At 47.9% G+C, this 19861-nt stretch overlaps 1 protein-coding gene across 1 annotated transcript in view; it reads left to right on the top strand.

Moving 5' to 3' along the window:
* Window positions 1-19861, top strand: part of LOC310849675 (protein-arginine deiminase type-2-like) — a 55822-nt gene that overhangs the window by 31160 nt on the left and 4801 nt on the right. Inside the window, exons 8-11 of the mRNA XM_083750228.1 lie at window positions 624-731; window positions 13986-14137; window positions 15302-15446; window positions 17322-17415. Coding sequence (XP_083606354.1) covers window positions 624-731; window positions 13986-14137; window positions 15302-15446; window positions 17322-17415 — 499 coding nt within the window. The remainder of the gene's footprint in view (window positions 1-623; window positions 732-13985; window positions 14138-15301; window positions 15447-17321; window positions 17416-19861) is intronic.

Raw genomic sequence — 19861 nt, 5'->3', positions numbered from 1 at the left:
CTCCTGCAGTTCCCAGCAATTTGGAAGCATTGCTGTCTCCAACTGCAGAGGTAGAGCATAGTCCTCATGGTCAGTAGCCACTGACAGCTTTCTCCTCCTCCATGAATTTGTCCAGTCCTCTTGTAAAGCCATCCAAGTTGGTGACCCCGTCCTGTGGGAGAGAGTTCCACAGTTTAACTCCGTGCTGCACGAAGAAAGACTTGCTTTTCTCTGCCCTGAATCTCCCAACATTCAGCTTCATCGAATGCCCTTGGTTTTAGCTGTGGGCTCCCAGCTTCCTGGCAGGATGCATGTTTAGCAGGCAGAATTTTTTATTTTGGAGCTGGGGAGGAAATGATTTTTATCCCCAGCAGGTCATTAAGGAACTGAGCTTGCTAGATTAAAGCAAAGCTGTTTGTGAGGAGGCAGCTCTGCAATCTAATGTTACAAAAGTTGGGCGAGTCCCCCTCTTTGGCAAGAGCCCATGGGGTTCCTGGCACTCACCCAGGGTCTATGTTTCTTCGGGGAATTGAGACACGGCGGAGATTGCCATAGCTTTAAGAAATATGGTTTATTCACCTATTTACACCTTCTGTCTGCAAGGAGGGAGTCCAGATCTTGCTGATTTCTCTTTTCCTCTGCAGGATGAGATTGAGTTTGGCTACATCCATGCCCCCCACAAGGGTTTCCCGGTGGTCCTGGACTCCCCGAGGAACGGAGGCCTCGAAGACTTTGCTGTGAAAGAGATTTTGGTAAGAGCACCCTCTTCATACTGCCGTTACCACAACATGTGATTTATCCTGAATTCCCTTGCGCGAAGGAAGTTTTGCTAAGGCAAGGTCTGCTCTCATCTGCCTTGCCATCCCAGACATGCATCCTGCCAGGAAGGCAGACTATGCTGGACTAGATGGGCTATTGGCCTGATCCTGGCAAAGAGCAGAGCCACACTGTCTGTTGGACGCACATCCAGCACACTTTTAAAGCACATAATTTCCATAAGGACCTAAGGAATGCCTGCAGGATCAGGCCAATAGCCCATCTAGTCTAGCATCCTGATCTCACAGTGGCCTGCAGGAAACCCACAAGCAGCACAGGAGCTCTCTCCCCTACTACGGTTTCCAGGAACTCATATTCAGAAGCTTCACACTGCAGAGGCAGAGCACAACCATCATGGATAGTGACCACTGATAGCTTTAACTTCCTCCGTGAATTTGCCCAACCCTCTTTTAAAGCCATGCAAGTTGGTGGCCCTCCCTGCCTCCTGTGGAAGTGAGTTCCACAGTTCAACTATACTGTTGTTTGGCTCCCATCTCCCGTCCTCATCCCTGACCCCTGGCCCTGCTGGCTGGGGCTGAAGGGAGTCAGAATTCTGCAGCATCTGGAGGCCAGCCCATTAGCTATCCCCTTGTGTGTATGGCAGGGGGGCCAAATGTGGGCATGGGAACTCCAGAAGGGTGATGTTGACCCTGTGTGATGGGGGCCAAGCCTACAGCCCCTCCAGAGCCCCCACTGCACCCCGCCTTGTGTGCTCTTCGCTGGGGAGAGAGGGCAGCAACGGAAAGGGCAGAAACGGTTAAGGGTGTCTGGGAGCAGCAGGAGGCTGACATGGAACCTGCTGGGTCAGTCACCTGAAAAGAAATGGGTTTTTAATGCTGCTGTTTCGCTCTGCGAGACCATGCTGCCTTCATCTGCTCTGTTCCCCTTGGAAGGGGCAGAGCGAAGACACTGGAGGATGCAGCACAGCTGGACTGCGTCATCTCCCCTGTTGCTTCCCCGCCCCCTAAAAGCACCAAGATTCCACTTTCCTTTTTAAAGTTTTTATTATTTTATTTTGACAAAGTAATAATCATAAATAAATGAGAATAAAAATGTGCACCCCACCACCGAGACCATTCCATTGTAACTTATCCAACTTCCCAAAATTTCAACACCTCCTGTGATGGTTTGACCCCTTTCTATTTTAACAGTACAGTGGTACCTCAAGTTAAGTACTTAATTCGTTCCGGAGGTCTGTACTTAACCTGAAACTGTTCTTAACCTGAAGCACCACTTTAGCTAATGGGGCCTCCTGCTGCCGCTGCGCCACCGAAGCACGATTTCTGTTCTCATCTTGAAGCAAGGTTCTTAACCTGAAGCACTATTTCTGGGTTAGCGGAGTCTGTAACCTGAAGCGTATGTAACCTGAGGTACCACTGTACAAATTCTACAAGCACCTTCCACATCTCCTCGAAATCATTTCTTTTGTGCATTCCCCATCTTACCTTAATGGCAATTGTCAATTTATCATTAATAGTTATATCCCACACCTCTTTATACCATTCTTCCGTGTTATATTCTGCTTGCCCCTTCCACTTCCTAGCTATCATAATTCGTGCAGCTGTCAATAAATTTGTGAGCAAGTCCTTCATAGCCTGTGAACCTTCCACCCCCTTGTAAATTGATAATAATGCTACCTCTGGACTTTCGGTCAGCTTTAACCCAGTGATTTCTGTTATCTCCTTAAACACCCTTTGCCAAAAAATAATAATTGTACTGTACATATTTACACCCCCACCACATGTGAACATAAGTCCCTGTTTCCTGGCATCCCCTCCAACATAACACCAAAAAGATTCCCCATTTCTGTTTCCTTACAGTGAATAGAAATCAGGAGTCTGCAGTCAAGGCATCCCTTGACTCGTTTTTTGAAAAGGCCCAAATTACCTGATAGGAATCTGCCTCATATCGGGTCAATCCATCTAGCACAGTATTGTCTGCTCTGACTCTGTAGCTCTCCGGGGTCTCAGATAGGGAGTGTCTTCCCAGCCCTACTTGGAGATGCTATGGACTGGACCTGGGACCTTCTACATGTAAACCAGGTGCTCTACTGCCCTGTTGTGGCCCTTTTATTAAAAGTAAAGCCAAGGTTCTAGTCCTCAATGGTTTTGCAATAAGGAGCTGACTTAAACAGCACCATAGGAGCTGCCTTTATACCCTTGGTCCACTTAGCTCAGCATTGCCTACATTGGCTGGTAGTGGTTCTCCAAAGTTTCAGGTCTTTTCTAGCCCTACCTTAGGATGCTGCTGGGGACAGAGCCTGGGACCTTCTGCATGCAAAGCAGATGCTCTGCATCACTCAGTTTTACAGCCCTTTCCCATTTGGATCAACGGCAGCTCAGAAGGGCTCTCCAGGCCTTCTTGCTTTGGGATCGCACATACCTTCAGTCGGAGAACATAAGGGCATAGTGGGCATCCTCTTTTCACAAGGGTCCGTCAGATGCCCCAAAGCAAAACCAGCAAGCAGGATTCAACCACAAGAGCTCTCGCCCCTCTTGCCCTTTCCAGCAACTGGCATTCAGAAGCATTTAATGCTGTATTGTTTTAAAGACTCGATTGGGAGCTGCTCAGAGTGACTGGGGAAACTCAGCCAGATGGGTGGGGTATAAATAATAAATAATAAAAATTATTATTATTATTATTTATTTATTTATTTACTGCCTCCAAATGCAAAGCATGGTCATTGGGCTAGCAGGCATTGACAGCCATCTCCCCTCCATGAATTTGCCTAATGCCCAAATCCCTTTTTTTAAGCCATCCAGGTTGGTGGCCATTTCTGCCCCCTGCAGGAGTGAGTTCCACAGTTTAACTCTGTGCTGCACAAAGAAGGACTTCCTTTCATATATCCCGAATCTTCCATCCAACGTTCAGTTTAATTGGATGTCCACCAGTTATTGTGTTACACTTTTTCCTTGCCAGGCATAATTTTATCACGTTGCCACCTTTTCTCTAAAGTCGCAAACGCTGAAGCCTTTCCTCCTACGGGAGTCTCCCTTTTCTGAACCGTTTCCACCTCTCCAGGATCCCTTTAGAGGTGAGCGTCAAGAACGGGCGAGGCATCTAAAAACTGCCCCCTCTTGCTGGACAGCCCACTGACGGCTTGCGTCAAGCAATGTCAGCCAAGGACAGGCAGGAGTCCTTGCCAGCAGCGAATCAGAAAAGAGGGCAGGGTGAGGGCAACCCCTTAACCTCATTGGACCCCAAGTCTAGATTCACACCACCAGATCTGGTCTCTGTGTGTCCTTCTAGCCTCTCATGAGATGTCTGTACCCCTGAAATTTGGGGGGTGCCTGGGCACCAGTCTGTCTTGCCGCTGGGCGCCACCCCGCGTCGCTGGTAACCGGAGACAGGAGCGCCGAGCGCTGTTGGCACCCCTCTCATGGTCCGCGCCCGCCTCAGAGAAGGTTAATCGCTTTTAAACATGGTGAGATCTATCATTTATCATGCCTCGAATGAGTACAGCCAGTCCTGGATTTGTCATGCAGGAAAGGAATACCACGTTGATCTCTGGCTCTTACTTTGCAAATATATATCAATATATATGCAAGCAATCGCCTCTCTAAAAGGGGGGGTGGAATAATAGCATTTAGAAATGCAATTTTGGACTCTGGAGCGAGCTGAACGTATTATATTCCAATTGTTTGCTTTGAAGCCTCTTCTATTCCGCCTCCTATCTTTTCCAATCTCATTTTCCAGATGGGACACTTTAGCCAAATATTCCCGCCCCCTTCTCCGGCAAGGCACACGTGGCCATCCATAAGCCCTTTGTGGGGCTTAATGGAAAAACTGAGAGGCGGGAGAAATTACTTCTCTGCGCAGATGGTCCCTTCTGAGCCATTATAGGAATGGAAACTGGGATCTTTCCTGAAGGACCTTTCCTAGAAGCGGCAAAGTAGCTAGAATCTCAAAGCGTCTCAGTGAAAAGTCGCGGAATTGTGGAGTTTCTAGAAATTGGTGTTCGGGATTGATGCTGCCTTCAGTTGCAGGGCAGAGCTGGCTAGGAGCCCTCGCTAGCCCTCTCCTCCTCCCTGAATCTGTCCAATCCTCTTTTAAAGGCATTGGCGTTGGTGATTATCACATCCTCCTGTGGGAACAAGTTTTCCCAGTTTAGCTCTGTGCTACGTGAAGAAGTCCTTTCGTAATTTTATCAGCCCTGAATCTTCCAACATTCAGCTTCAGTGGAGTTCTCGCATTATGAGAAAGGAAGAAAGCTTTTCAACTCCTCTATCGCATCACTTCTTATTTGCCTTTTCTCTAAACTAATAAGTCACAAACACTGCAACCTTTCCGTCCCCCTGATCATATTGCTTGCACTTAACTGGGCCTTCTCCAGCTCTAACATCTCTTTTTGAGGCAAGGCCTCGGGAGCTGTGGGTTTTGGAATCACCCCACCCCCACTCCTCAGCAGCAAAGTTTCAAGTCTCCAATCCCCCATGAGCGTGAAGAGGAATGAGAAGAAGGCTCCGTCCCATCACCTCCTGGAGTTAATTGCTTCTCCACCATTTAAGAGAAGCAAGTGGAAACCCAGGCGCTAACCCAAGACATCCTCATTCCTGCATAAATCATCCTTATGGCAGCCTCCCTCTTCCCACTGTGCCCACCAGAAATTGTGCCTTCAGGGCATGCGCAGAAGGACACTGCAGTCTTCTCTATCCACCAAGCGAGTCTCCCAAGTGCAAGATAAACAAGGGCTGTGATGGTTCAGGGAGCTGCTGCAAGAGACGGGGTGCCAGGAGTCTGCCCCACTTGGTCAGGTGGTGTCAACTCCTTGGGGTACCCCCTCTTTCCTACTTTATTGTTTTGTTGTTTTTGTTTTAATTCTTTAGTAAAGGTAAAGGGACCCCAGACCGTTAGGTCCAATTGTAACCGACTCTGGTGTTGCGGCGCTCATCTCGCTTTATTGGCCGAGGGAGCCGGTGTACAGCTTCCGGGTCATGTGGTCAGGATGACTAAGCCGCTTTTGGCACGGAAACGCCATTTACCTTCCCACCAGAGCGGTACCTATTTATCTACCTGCACTTTGACGTGCTTTCGAACTGCTAGGTTGGCAGGAGCAGGGACTGAGCAACAGGAGCTCACCCCGTCGTGGGGATTCGAACTGCCGACCTTCTGATCTGCAAGTCCTAGGCTCTGTGGTTTAACCCACAGCGCCACCTGCGTCCCTATTCTGTTTATTCTGTGAACAACCTTGTGATCTTGTAATGAAGGGCGATGTATGCGTTTAAAACATCATCATCATCATATACCCGTGTAGTGTTGCTGCAAAATTTCTCTGAAAAGATGTACGTGACGCCTTATTCAGTGATTTTTTGAAGAAGCACACACAAAAGTAAAATGTCCATAGGAAGACAGGAAGCTGGGTTATAATGAGCCAGGGCCTTGGGTCCACCTAGCTCAGAGCTGCCCACACAGACTGGCAGCAGCTCTCCAGCGTTTCAGGGAGGGAGTCTTTCCCAGCCCTACGTAGAAGGTGTCAGGATTGAACCTGGGGCCTTCTGCAGGCCAAGCAGGTGCTCTGCCGCTGAGCTGTGGCCCCTCCCTGCTTGGAAATGCTGCCAGCATTGATTGAAACGGGGGCCTCGTCCGCCACGCAAAGCGGGCTATACTGCTGAGTCACAGCCCTGTCGGAAAACAACTGTGCAATGATTGTAAATCTCACCAAGACAACTGATTAAAAGTTTCTGACATATTTATTTCACAAAAATTATGCACTGCTTGATTGTAAACGGGGGGGAGGGACCCTCAACACAATTATCCATCAGAATAACGAACAACAATCATTCAATGCATGCAGAAAGTCACAAATTTGCAAGAGCAGAATGTGCCGGGGTGTTTTGTTTAGTTTTTGAGGTTGTTTCGGGATTTAACACAACATCTCTCAACCCAACTCCACCCAGGCAGATCCCCTTATGAATGCCATTTAGTGGCCTTCGCCTCCCCTCCGAAATCATCCAGTCCTTGGGCTCCAGCGATGCAGCTGGCATGCTGCCCCCTTCCCAGGGAGGCTTTTGCAGCCCTCCCCATACCACGAATTCGTAAGATGGCATCGCAATTGGCTACGGCCACGAGGCTGCCCCAGTTATCCTCGGACAAGCAAAACAGGCCTTTGCAGTCAGGATTATTGAATGACGGAGGATTAAGGCGATGAAACAGATACCCTGAGTCATTCTGAAATCTATTTGGAGGTAGGATTCGTACGGGGAGCTCTGGTAACGTTATCCAGGCAAAAGACTCTGCGCTTTCTCTGGTGGCTTCCTGGCCACTCCTACCCACCCTCCATTCCGAGCCCACAAGGCCTTTAAGGAAAAGAGACATTTTGTCCAAGGACATCACAGAGAAGGAATCCCAGTTCTTTCCTGGCCTTGGGATGAAGCCGTCAAGCTGTCGTCGGCCGCAACTTTGCTTTCTCCTTGGCCGGGTTGGCGCAATCGCCGAAGCATCTTCTGGCAGGAAGAAAAAGGGCCCTTCTGCGATGCGCTTCGTTGCACCTCCCGGTAACCTAATCGCGGAGATGGGATTACACCTTGCAAAGTAGGTTCAAACAACCTAATATCCTGCCAGGCCGTTTTTCAGTGCCAAGTCTCGTTGAAACCTAGACCCTTTTTGTGATTCCTTTCCATCTTTCCTGCTCTGAATCCCTGTTCTCCTTTCTTAAAAACATAAGAAGAGCCCTGCTGGATCAAGTCCAAGGCCCAGCTGGTTCCTCTTCTTAATAATAATAATAATAATAATATTTATACCCCACCCATCTGGCCAGGTTTCCCCAGCCACTCTGGGAGGCTTCCAGCACATAAAAAAACATAATAAAATGTCAAATGTTAAAAACTTCCCCATACAGGGCTGCCTTCAGATGTCTTCTAAAAGTTGTGTAGTTCTTTATCTCCTTGACATCTGATGGGAGGGTGTTCCACAGGACAGGTGCCACTACCAAGAAGGCCCTCTGCCTGGTTCCCTGTAGCTTCACTTCTTTCAGAGAGGGAACTGCCAGAAGACCCTCAGAGCTGGACCTCATTGTCAGGGCTGAACGATGGGGATGGAGACGCTCCTTCTTGTATACAGAGCCAATGCTGTTTAGGGCTTTAAAGGTCAACACCAACACTTTGAATTGTGCTCCCCCCAAAAAAGTTTATAAATCTGTCTCTTAAATCATTCCTGTCCTAATCCCTTTTGGCCCTTCTTCAGCCTCAGAAGTTGACCCATGTTAAATTGCTGTATACAAGCAGCACATGGGTGGCACTGTGGTCTAAACCACTGAGCCTCTTGGGCTTGCTGATCAGAAGATTGGGGGTTCAAATCCCTGTGACGGGGTCAGCTCCCATTGCTCTGTCCCAGCTCCTGCCAACCTAGCAGTTCGAAAGCACGCCAGTGCAAGTAGATAAATAGGTACTGCTGCGGTGGGAAGGTAAATGCTGTTTCCGTGCACTCTGGTTCCCGTCACGGTGTCCCGTTGCACCAGAAACGGTTAGGTCATGCTGACCACATGACCCGGAAAGCTGTCTGTGGATGAATGCCCGTTCCCTCGGCCTGAAAGCAAGATGAGCACTGCAACCCCATAGTCGCCTTTGACTGGACTTAACCATCTACGAGTCCTTTACCTTTTACTTTTATACAAGCAGAGCATTTGTGTGTATTCACCAGCAGTGCGTGTGGTGTCTCAGGACTAGATCAGTTGCTCCTCTCCTTTTCCACTTAGAGAAGAGGCAAGGAAGAGGTGAGAACAATAGATAGAGTCTTCTGCAGCCCAAACTCTGGGACGCGGGTGACGCTGTGGGTTAAACCACAGAGCCTAGGACTTGCCGATCAGAAGGTCAGTGGTTCAAATCCCCACGATGGGGTGAGCTCCCGTTGCTCGGTCCCTGCTCCTGCTCACCTAGCAGTTCGAAAGCACGTCAAAGTACAAGTAGATAAATAGGTACCGCTCTGGCGGGAAGGTAAACGGCATTTCCGTGCGCTGTTCTGGTTCACCAGAAGTGGCTTAGTCATGCTGGCCACATGACCCAGAAGCTGTACGCCGGCTCCCTCGGCCAATAAAGCAAGATGAGCGCCGCAACCCCAGAGTCGGCCACGACTGGACCTAATGGTCAGGGGTCCCTTTACCTTTAACCGTCCACATGGGTCTATCAAATCCAAACTCTTCTTCTTCTTCACACAAATTCATGGAGTAGAGGGGTGAGCTCAGTTGGTTAGAGCATGGTGCTGATAACACCAAGGTTGCAGGTTTTGTCCCTGCATGGGACAGCATAAATTCTGCACTGTGCAGGGGGTTGGGTGAGATGATCCTCAGGGTCCCTTCCAATGCTACAATTCTGTGATGGCTACTAGCCACCATGGCCGTCCTCTGCTTCCACAGTCAAATGAAGCTGGAAGCCACAGGAGTGGAGAGAGCTCTTGTGCTCAGATCCTGCTTCCAGTTTTTCCACAGGCAACTGTGAGAAGAGGATGCTGGGCTTGTTGGGCTGTATGAAGCAAGGACTTATGGGAGTTGTAGTCCAAAACAGCTGGAGGGCATGCTGGAGGCTATATTGAGGGCTCTTGTCCTGAGGTCAGTGTGGGACCTTTTAAAAATAAAAATCCACAAATTTCCATATGTGTTTCTCTCCCTCCCCCAGCCAACCCCTCCCCCCTCCCCTTCAAACATCTCCTTTTCCTTTTTGGGCAGAGATTTTTGAACTGCCAAATTGCAAAGTCCCTCTCTGTCACTCGTAAATCTTCCTGGTGCTGACTTGAATCCATGACATCTTATCCCTGCAAGACAGCTGGTCCCCCAGCAGTTGGTGGCTACCGGCTTTCAGCACTGCAAACCTCCACATACACGCAGACATACACACCCCAAAAACTGAGGAATGATATGTTCGAGTCTCGGGGAAGAAGGCAGGTGGGCTGAGATGTTCCCTGGGTGCTGAGACATCGTTTGAATTGGTGGCCTCTGTGAAAAGTTCATGGAAGGGCCGTAGCACAGCGTGGTACTAGGGGCACCTGCTTGGCATGAGGAAGGTCCCCGGTTCAATCCCCGCTGGCAGCATCTCCAGGTGGGCCTGGAAATCTCCCCTGCCTGGAACCCTTGAGAGCCATTGCTGAAAGTCAGTGTAGGCAACATTGAGCTAGAAGAACCAACAGGTTTGATTCAACGTGTTGTAAACAAAATCTTCCCTTCCTTAAGTGGGTTCCCTATTGGTAGGAGAAAATAACAGAGGCCAACCAGAGAATATTGAGAAGCAAAGCAGCTAGTAAGCCTGATCTTTATTGATCTGTTGCAACAGGGTGCTCCCCTCACACGCAGGAAAGGAGGAGGACCCTGAACTCAGGTGTGCCTGCCCTTTTATAGACATTTTAAATTCCTTGCCCTGGAGCTCAAGACCACCCCTCCATACATCATACATACATCACAGAAGGGGTGTAACCCAAGACCACCCCCCACAAACATCATACTTACCGTACATCACAGAAAAGGTGGTCTACAACAGAAATTTGAATGTTGTTTTTTCTGTCTGCCAAGTTATCTGATAATGCCTTATCTGATTGCCTTTCCTGGTAGTCTGCCCATTCCTTTGATATTGTGATTACCCAATTCCTGAGACAATGGGAAGGCTCCCTGACCCCCCCTCCCTCCTTGCAGAGAAAACATTTGGTCAGTTTGGGAGTTAAAATGGTTTCAGGTCGGTCTTCCTGTGCTGATCTATGTACATGCTTGGTTGGTACATTTATGAACATTTATTATATATGTAAGGGACGCGGGTGGCGCTGTGGGTAAAACCTCAGTGCCTAGGACTTGCCGATCGCATGGTTGGCGGTTCGAATCCCCGCGGCGGGGTGAGCTCCCGTCTTTCCAGAAAGCCAGTGTGGTGTAGTGCTTAAGAGCGGTAGTCTCGTAATCTGGTGAACCGGGTTCGTGTCTCCGCTCCTCCACATGCAGCTGCTGGGTGACCTTGGGCCAGTCACACTTCTCTGAAGTCTCTCAGCCCCACTCACCTCACAGAGTGTTTGTTGTGGGGGAGGAAGGGAAAGGAGATTGTTAGCCACTTTGAGACTCCTTAAAGGGAGTGAAAGGCAGGATATCAAATCCAAACTCTTCTTCTTACTCTTCTTCTTCTTTCGGTCCCAGCGCCTGCCAACCTAGCAGTTCGAAAGCACCCCTAAGTGCAAGTAGATAAATAGGTACTGCTTTATAGCGGGAAGGTAAACGGCGTTTCCGTGTGCTGCGCTGGTGCTGGCCCGCCAGAGCAGCTTTGTCACGCTGGCCACGTGACCCGGAAGTGTCTCCGGACAGCGCTGGCCCCCGGCCTCTGAAGTGAGATGGGCGCACAACCCTAGAGTCGGACACGACTGGCCTGTACGGGCAGGGGTACCTTTACCTTTACCTTTATTATATATGTAAGACCTTAAATTTTATTATTACAAATGCAAGGCTGCTTCCAACATTTCAGTTTTATGCCCAGTATGTAGCTCTCTTCGTGGCCCCCAAATTTGGACTTAATTCCATATTAAGCTGTGTGGCTTAATAAACAGAGGCTATGTGCAATTTTCTGGCTGCCGTCTGTGTGTATTTGAGTAGATATGAGCTTGGGTTGCAGATGTGAGCTTGGATTAGGCAAGGCAGGGTGGGCTCTTAGACCAGACCTTACCATATTTAGGGACGTTTTTCCTGGAAAGATGCATTTGCTTCAACCTTTCCCTTTCCCAGTTAAAGATCCCCTTTATACTTTGCTTTGGACTGCAGTGCAAAGTCAATAGCAAGAGTGCCTCTGAGCATATGTTGTTCCTATTTCTTCTCACTTTTAACTCTGCTCTTCCCAAGGAGTCTGTTTAAGATTTTAACCTTGTTGTGGTTTTAGGCTGGTTTGAAGGGATGCCTTTTTCCATTTATATTTGTGGCTCTGAGTTACTATCTATCTATCTATCTATGAATGATAATAGCAATAGGTTAATTCATTAAAAGCAATCTCCTTTCCCCGAACACACACAGATGCAAATAATCCTCAGAGAATTGCCACGAGCTCAGCAGATAAAGTGAAAAAGTCAATGAGGGAGGCAGGCAGCCCACCCAGCTGAACTCTAGCATATGCCCTCCAAATGGAGCTTATGGGGGATTTAAACGGCTCAAGGAACTGGGATGGGCCTCACTGTGGAGATATTTCATGCTTATTAGCAGAGTATTGTGACATCTTGTCTGTCAGGACAGCTGCTTCACACCTCCAATCCCTCTGCAAGATAACATTAGGACAACACATGCCTTTTCTGCCCTTTGTGTTGCCCAGCAAGGTTTGTTTCAAAACCCTTCCTTCTTATGAACCTAAGGTGCCATCTGCACTGTGCATCTAAAGCACTATCATCCCACTTTACACAGTCATGGCTTCCCCAAAGAATCATGGGATTCTTCATAACATAGTCTGTTATGATTGGTGAGGGTTGTTTGGAGAGTCCAGTTCCCCTCTGAGAGTTCCCAAATTTTCCCTACAATTCCTAGAGTTCCCTGGGAAGAGGGATTAATTATCAACCCATGAAGGAGCTCAGAGACAATTTATTGATGGTTATGGCTATTATTTCAGGCAGCCCTCTATTGGGAGGTTTTTAATGCTTGATATTTTTATTATGTTTTTAGATATGATGTAAACTGCCCAGAGTGGCTGGGGAAATCCAGCCAGATGGGCAAGGTATAAATATTAATGATGATGATGTTATTTCAATTTATTTTTGTGGTACCTTGGTTCTCAAACTTAATCCGCTCTGGAAGTCCGTTCCAAAACCAAAGCATTCCAAAACCAAGGCGTGCTTTCCCATAGAAAGTAATGCAAAATGGATTAATCCGTTCCAGACTTTTAAAAACAACCCTTAAAACAGCCATTTAACATGAATTTTACTATCTAACGAGATCATTGATCCATAAAATGAAAGCAATAAACAATGTACTACAGTGGAACCTCGGATTGCGGACGTAATCCGTGATGGAGGCACGTCCGCAACCCGCAGTGCCGCGCCTGCACACGTGCGTGACGTGATTTGGCATTTCTGCGCATGCGCGAAGCACCATTGGCAAAACCTGGAAGTAACCGTTTCCCGTACTTCTGAGTTTCCCATGGTACGCAACCTGAAAACGCGTAGCCACGAGGCATTTTTAACCCAAGGTACCACTGTACAGTAACACAATCAATCAATCAATCAATCAATCAATCAATCAATCAGTAGCTGAACATCTGAAGGCAGCCCTGTTCAGGGAAGTTTTTAATATGTGACGTTTTAGTGTATTTCTCATCTCTGTTGGAAGCCGCCCAGAGTGGCTGGGGAAACCCAGCCAGATGGGCAGGGTACAAATAAATTATTATTATTATTATTATTATTATTATTATTATTATTATTATTATTATGAACTGGGTTCCACAGGGCCACAAAAAAGGAGCCGCAAAAACAAAAAAGCAAAATAAATAGGAAAAGCAGACAGACCTCAGCGTAGCACTCAAATCAGAAGTGTGGCACTCAAAACGGAGCACGTTCAACTTCCGAAAAGAGTTCGCAAACCGGAACACTTACTTCCGGGTTTGCAGTGTTTGGGTTCCAAATTGTTTGAGTATCAAGGTGTTTGAGAACCAAGGTACCACTGTAATGCCCTTTATCAAAAGATTTCAGGGCAGCGTACAGTGGTACTTCGGGTTACATACGATTCAGGTTACATACGCTTCAGGTTACAGACTCCGCTAAGCCAGAAATAGTACCTCGGGTTAAGAACTTTGCTTCAGGATGAGAACAGAAATCGTGCAGCGGCAGCAGGAGGCCCCATTAGCTAAAGCGGTGCTTCAGGTTAAGAACAGTTTCAGGTTAAGAACGGGCCTCCGGAACAATTTAAGTACTTAACCCAAGGTACCACTGTACAACATTAGAGAACGAATTACAAAGCATCAGTGATAAAAACATAGTAAAAGGCATGTTGATAGACAGCCTAATAGTGAAATAATCATAATAAGACCAATCCTCACACTTTTACAGGTCATTGATTACTTACTAATGGGATCAGGTGAGCCTCTCTGGGGACAGCATTCCACAATCAGGGAGCCACCAATGCTTCAATGGAATCTCGGAGTTGAACCCTTTCAGCTGTACACACAGGCATTCACCATTTCCGTGTCACTTTAACAATGATACTTAACATTGTAGTGGGAGACCTGTGATTGAAGGAGATATCTTTCCCCCCCCTGCAGGGCCCGGATTTTGGCTACGTCTCCAGGGAGCCCCTCTTTGAAGAAGTCACCAGCTTGGACTCTTTTGGGAATCTGGAAGTCAGCCCGCCAGTGACTGCCAATGGAAAAGAGTACCCTTTGGGAAGAATCCTCATTGGAAGCAGCTTCCCTCTGTAAGAGAGTGCACGCGGATGTCGATATTGTAAAAGACCAGATGACCTGAATTTCTGGTTTAAAAAAGAAAACTCAAAACCACCACTGGCCATTATCAATCATAGGACTTGGGCACCTTTTTTTGCCTTGTGCAAAGCCTCCCCCTGTTGCCTGCCATCGTTGGATGAGGACAGAGGCTAAAGGGGCATGGGAAGAATTAAGATAAATATGCATTTTCCTGCAAAGGGCAAAACATTCAGCCCTTTCTGTGGCCAGAACCTGGCTGGACGGGCATCTGAGCCTCATGTCAACGGTGGCAGGAGGGATTGTTTTCTCCACTGAGGGCCTCAGGGCTTGCAGTGAAAGCAGTGCAGTGCTGAACTCTGGCAAAGGAGAAGATCTGCCACCTGCCTCACTCAGAGAAATGATAGGGCCGGCCCTGTAAATACATGTCTGTTTTCACTGGCCCCGTTTTTCTTTCTCATTCATTTCCTCTTCTTCTTCTGGGGGAATGTGCTTATATAATTAAATATCCAAAGATATTCCAAAGCACTTATCATCCAATAGTTTTTTTATACAGTCAAACTTCGGTTGTTGAACGTAATCCATTCCAGAAGCGAAGCCCATTTGGCTTCTGAAATGTTTGACAACCGAGGCACAGCTTCCGATTGGTTTCAGGAGCTTCCTGCAGTCAGTGGAAACTGCATCGGATGTTCGGCTTCCGAAAACCAGTCGAAAACCAGAACATTTACTTCTGGGTTTTTGGCCTTTGGGAAATGTTCCTTTGGGAAACGTTCCAAAACTGAGGCGTTTGGGATCCGTGGTTTCACTGTACATACATAACCTCTTCTTGACTTCCCACCCCTCCTTTCCTGATGTTTATTTTTATTACTCCTTTTTATTAGCTGCTTTAAAACATATTTTTATTATAAGCTCCAATATCGCTAATTCTTTCAATAATCTGCTGCTTATATTTCAAAACCTGCCTGCGACTTCATGTATGGGCGATAGTTTAGTAGATAACCCATCAATGGTTTCCATTCTCCCTTAAACAATTCATCATTATGTCCTCTTCATATAGCAGTCATTTTCTCCATTTCAGCATAGTCCATCAGTTTCATAAGCCATTCATCCTTAATTGGTCATCCTTCTTCTTTTTCTTGGGGGGATGTTGACCTTTTCAGGTCCGCAGGGCGGAGGATGACCAAGGTGGTGCGAGATTTCCTCTATGCCCAGAAAGTCCAGTCACCCATTGAGCTCTACTCTGACTGGCTGACGGTGGGCCACGTGGATGAGTTTCTGACATTTGTCCCCATTCCTGGCAAAAAGGTGAGTATCAGCTGCGAAGTTCTGTGACCCTTACGCGTTATCGCTAGTTAATTACCGTATTTTTCGCCCTATAGGACACACCTTTTCCCCTCCAAAAATGAAGGGGAAATGTGTGTGCGTCCTATGGGACGAATGCAGGCTTTCGCTGAAGCCTGGAGAGCGAGAGGGGTCAGTGCGCACCGACCCATCTCGCTCTCCAGGCTTCAGAACCGCAGCACCAGCCCCACAAGGTCGGGGACAGCGGGGAGGCGGAACGCCGCCATCCCGCTGTCTCCCGATGTGGTTTGGAGGCTGACGGCGGGGAGACGCATGCTTCTCCCCGCTGCCAGCCCCGCAAGCTCTGGGGACAGCTGGGAGGCGCAGTGCGTCCTCCTGCTCTCCCCGGACCTGATCTGCAGGCGGGTGGCGGGGAGAAGAGCGCTTCTCCCCGCTGCCGGCCCCACAAGCGCCTGGGGGGGGAAGTAAAAATTTTCTTCTTTATTTCCCCCCCAAAAAACTTGGTGCGTCCTATGGGCCAGTGCGTCCTATGGGGCGAAAAATACGGTATGTGTTTTGGGCTGAGAAACAGCGAAGAAAGCATAGCTGGCGTGGCCATAACCTTCCCCTCCTATGGATTCATCCAGTCCTCTTTTCAAGGATTGGACAGAGACTATGGAAGAGTCATGGGAATAAGGAGAGTGTGCATGTGTGAATTCAGCAACGCTTAGTTTGTTTTGGGTTCTTAGTTCGTTAATATTGTTAATATTGTTTTGAGGGTTATGAGCGCTGTAACGCTTTGTGAATTTTATAATACGACTTTTCTTGTGGTTGTGCTGTTTAGCCTATTTTCTAAGTTGTTTTGTTAATGGTGTTTTATGGCAGGTGGTTGTTTTAATGGTGATTAGTTGATTATGTGATTTATGTTGCGGTTGTGAGGATGATGATGATGATGATGATGATGATGATGATGATGATAATTTATTTGTACCCCACCCATCTGGCTGGGTTTCCCCAGCCACTCTGGGCGGCTTCCAACAAAAATTAAAAATACATTTAAATGCCACACATTAAAAACTTCCCTGAACAGGGCTGCCTTCAGATGTCTTCTAAATGTCAGGTAGTTGTTTATCTCTTTGACAACTGATGGGAGGGCATTCCACAGGGCGGGCGCCACTACCGAGAAGGCCCTCTGCCTGGTTCCCTGTAGCTTTGCTTCTCGCAGTGAGGGAACCGCCAGAAGGCCCTTGGCGTTGGACCTCAGTGTCCGGGCAGAACGATAGGGGTGGAGACGCTCCTTCAGGTATACTGGACCAAGGCTGTGTTCTGCTCTGTTATTATTTATGGCATGTAAGGTGCTTTGTGACTCATGTGACTCAGCGGCATAGGAATATAATAAATTAACAAACAAAGCAAGCAATCAAGCAAAGTTTAAGGACCCCTGGCCGGTTAAGCCCAGTCAAAGGAAAGTATGGGGTTGCGGCGCTCATCTTGCTTTCAGGCCGAGGGAGCCGCCGTTTGTCCACAGACAGCTTTCCAGGTCATGTGGCCAGCATCACTAAACTGTTTCTGCCGCAACGGAACACCATTATGGAAACCAGAGTGCACGGAAACGCCATTCACCTTCCCGCTACAGCGGTACCTATTCATCTACTTGCACTGGTGTGCTTTTGAACTGCTGAGATGGCCGACCTTCTGATCGGCAAGCCCAAGAGGCTCAGTGGTTTAGATCACAGCATCACCCGCATCCCCGATAAGCAAGCGAGCAAGCCATGCAGATGGATGGCCAGCATGGCCTCCTGCGGGAAGGAGTTCCATAGTTTAACCATGAGCTGCGTGGAAAAGTCCTTTCTTTTACCTGCCCTGATACGGTCCTTCATTTCCCTTTCCTCCTCTCAGCAATTCCGGATGCTCATGGCCAGCCCTTCCGCCTGCTACAAGCTGTTCAGGGAGAAGCAGAAAGAAGGTCATGGAGAAGCCGTCATGTTCAAAGGTAGGCTGTTCAGACAGACCTAGAACAAGCGCATAAAAAGAAACCCTGCTAGATCAGACCCATTGCAGTCCAGCATCCTGTTCTCACAGGGGCCAACTAGATGCCTGTGGGGAACCCGCAAAGAGAAGCCGAGCACAAGAACCGTTTCCCCTCCATTTGATTTTTAGAGTATAGCCATCGTGGCTCATAGCCATTGATAGCTCTCTCCTCCTCCATGAATTTGTCCCATTTTCTTTTAAAGCCATCCAGGTTGGTGGGCCGTCCCTGCCTCCTGTGGGAGGGAGTTCCGCAGTCCAACACTGTGCAAACGACTTTCTTTTGCCAGTTCTGAATTTTCCGACATTCAGCTTCGCTGGGTGTCCGCGAGTTGCAGTGTTACGAGAGAGGGAGAAAAGCTTTTCTCTGCCCACGTTCTTCATGCCAGGCATCGTTTTATATAACTATCTTGTGGTTCCTCTTACTTGCCTTTTCTCTAAACTAAAAAGTCCTCAAAACGGCAATCTTGCTTCGTGCAGCTGTCTTGGAACAGAGTCCTGCCTCTGAGGAGGGATTGGACTCTCTGGTATGTTTCCATTTGTTTTTCGAAAATTAGTAAAGGTAAAGGCACCCCTGACCATTAGGGCCAGTTGTGGCCGACTCTGGGGTTGCGGCGCTCATCCCGCTTTATTGGCCGAGGGAGCCGGCGTACAGCTTCCGGGTCTTGTGGCCAAGATGACTAAGCCGCTTCTGGAGAACCAGAGCAGCGAACGGAAACGCCGTTTACCTTCCCGCCGGAGCGGTACCTATTTATCTACTTGCACTTTGATGTGCTTTTGAACTGCTAGGTTGGCAGGAGCAGGGACGGAGCAACGGGAACTCACCCGGTCGTGGGGATTCGAACCGCCGACCTTCTGATCTGCAAGTCCTAGGCTCTGTGGTTTAACCCACAGCGCCACCTGCAACCCAATTTTTCGAAAATTACCTTGTGCAAAATTGGCTCATCAGTTTTATCGCTCCTTTCGCAAAGCACCTTGTAACACAACCCAAAACTCTTCTCTCTCTCTCTCTCTGTGTGTGTGTGTGTGTGTGTGGTGTGTGTGTGTGTGTGTGTGTGTGTGTGTGAGAGAGAGAGAGAGAGAGAGAGAGAGAGAGAGAGAGAGAGAGAGGGAATCACACAAGTGGCTTTGCCCATCCTTATTCTGCACCAATGTGTGGTGAAGCAGGACAAAGATGTCTCACGGACGGCTCCTGCAATCACCTTACGTCCCAAAGAATTTGGAGGAGAGGCCCATAGTTGGAACGTATCATGGACACTGGCTTCAAATTATCCAGCCTCCTTGTCGGGGATAATCAGATCCACTTCTTGCCTTGGACCCCCCAAGCTGAGCGTTTGCTATGTTCGAAATGCAGCTCCCCACCCAGCAGATGCTACTGCAATCTCAGCTGTGTATGATAATATTGGCAACATTACAGAAGCAGCAATGGTCACACCATGCATTTAAGGTCCATTTAAAGTACAGTGTTCTCCCTCCCCCACAAAAACCCCCCAATAATCATGGGAAGTATAGTTTACACTTTGGAACTCCCTGCCTATTGAGATCAATCAGGCGCCTTCAGTGTCCTCTTTTCAGCACTCGCTAAGAACATTTTTCTTTGGGCCAGCCTACCCATACAGTATATTCAGATGCAAGTTTTTTTTTAAGTTTGTTGTTTTACCTTTTATTTATTTATTTAATCATTTCCCCAATAATAACAACAACCACAAAAAACACATACAACAAAAGTCTGCCCATATTGTCAATCCATGTGCTCAATGGAATCTTTTTGCGGCTCTTCCAATTCATCAGGACAAGTTTTTTTGCTTCTAATATGGCAATTTGTTGTTTTAACTTGATTGTTGTTCATGTCCCTTTTGGTCATTTTATTGCTTAAACTTTTTTAATAAACCACTTCGAGCTTGGGGAAAAAATAGCAATCAAGCAGTGCATAAACTTTGTGGAATAAATAGCGTACCTCTCACAGAGCTAAATACCCAGCACCCTTAAACTACAGCTCCCAGGATTCACTGGAGGGGAGACGTTCTGTATTTCAGGGGTTCCACTCAGAGAGGTGGTCATCTAGACTTGGGGGTCTTGAAAACCAGGCACCCGGTTTCCTAAATTGGAGCCCCTGGAGCATGTCTTTAGGTGCAAAACCTTCTCCTCGACCTGGTTCATTTCCTAGCTCTGGACCATAGCTGTCAAGCGTCCCTTATTTGGCGGGACAGTCCCTTATCCCAGTGCCATGTCCCGCTGCTGTCCCTTATTGATGAGGCTCCGTTTGGCTGCTGGCTGGGCTTTCTGCCTTTGGCTCGGTGGGGCTCAGAAGTTGAACATACCTGTGCCCGGAAAATCCCTTATTTTGGCTGCTGATCCCTTATTTTCGAGGCTGCTGGTCCCTTATTTTCAAATCTGCAAGTTGACAGCTA

The sequence above is a fragment of the Podarcis gaigeae genome, assembly GCF_964106915.1.
Source record: "Podarcis gaigeae genome assembly, chromosome: 8".
In the NCBI taxonomy this organism is placed as follows: domain Eukaryota; kingdom Metazoa; phylum Chordata; class Lepidosauria; order Squamata; family Lacertidae; genus Podarcis; species Podarcis gaigeae.
The sequence above is the reverse complement of the archived record's forward strand: the minus strand, read 5'-3'. Positions and strand labels throughout refer to the sequence as shown.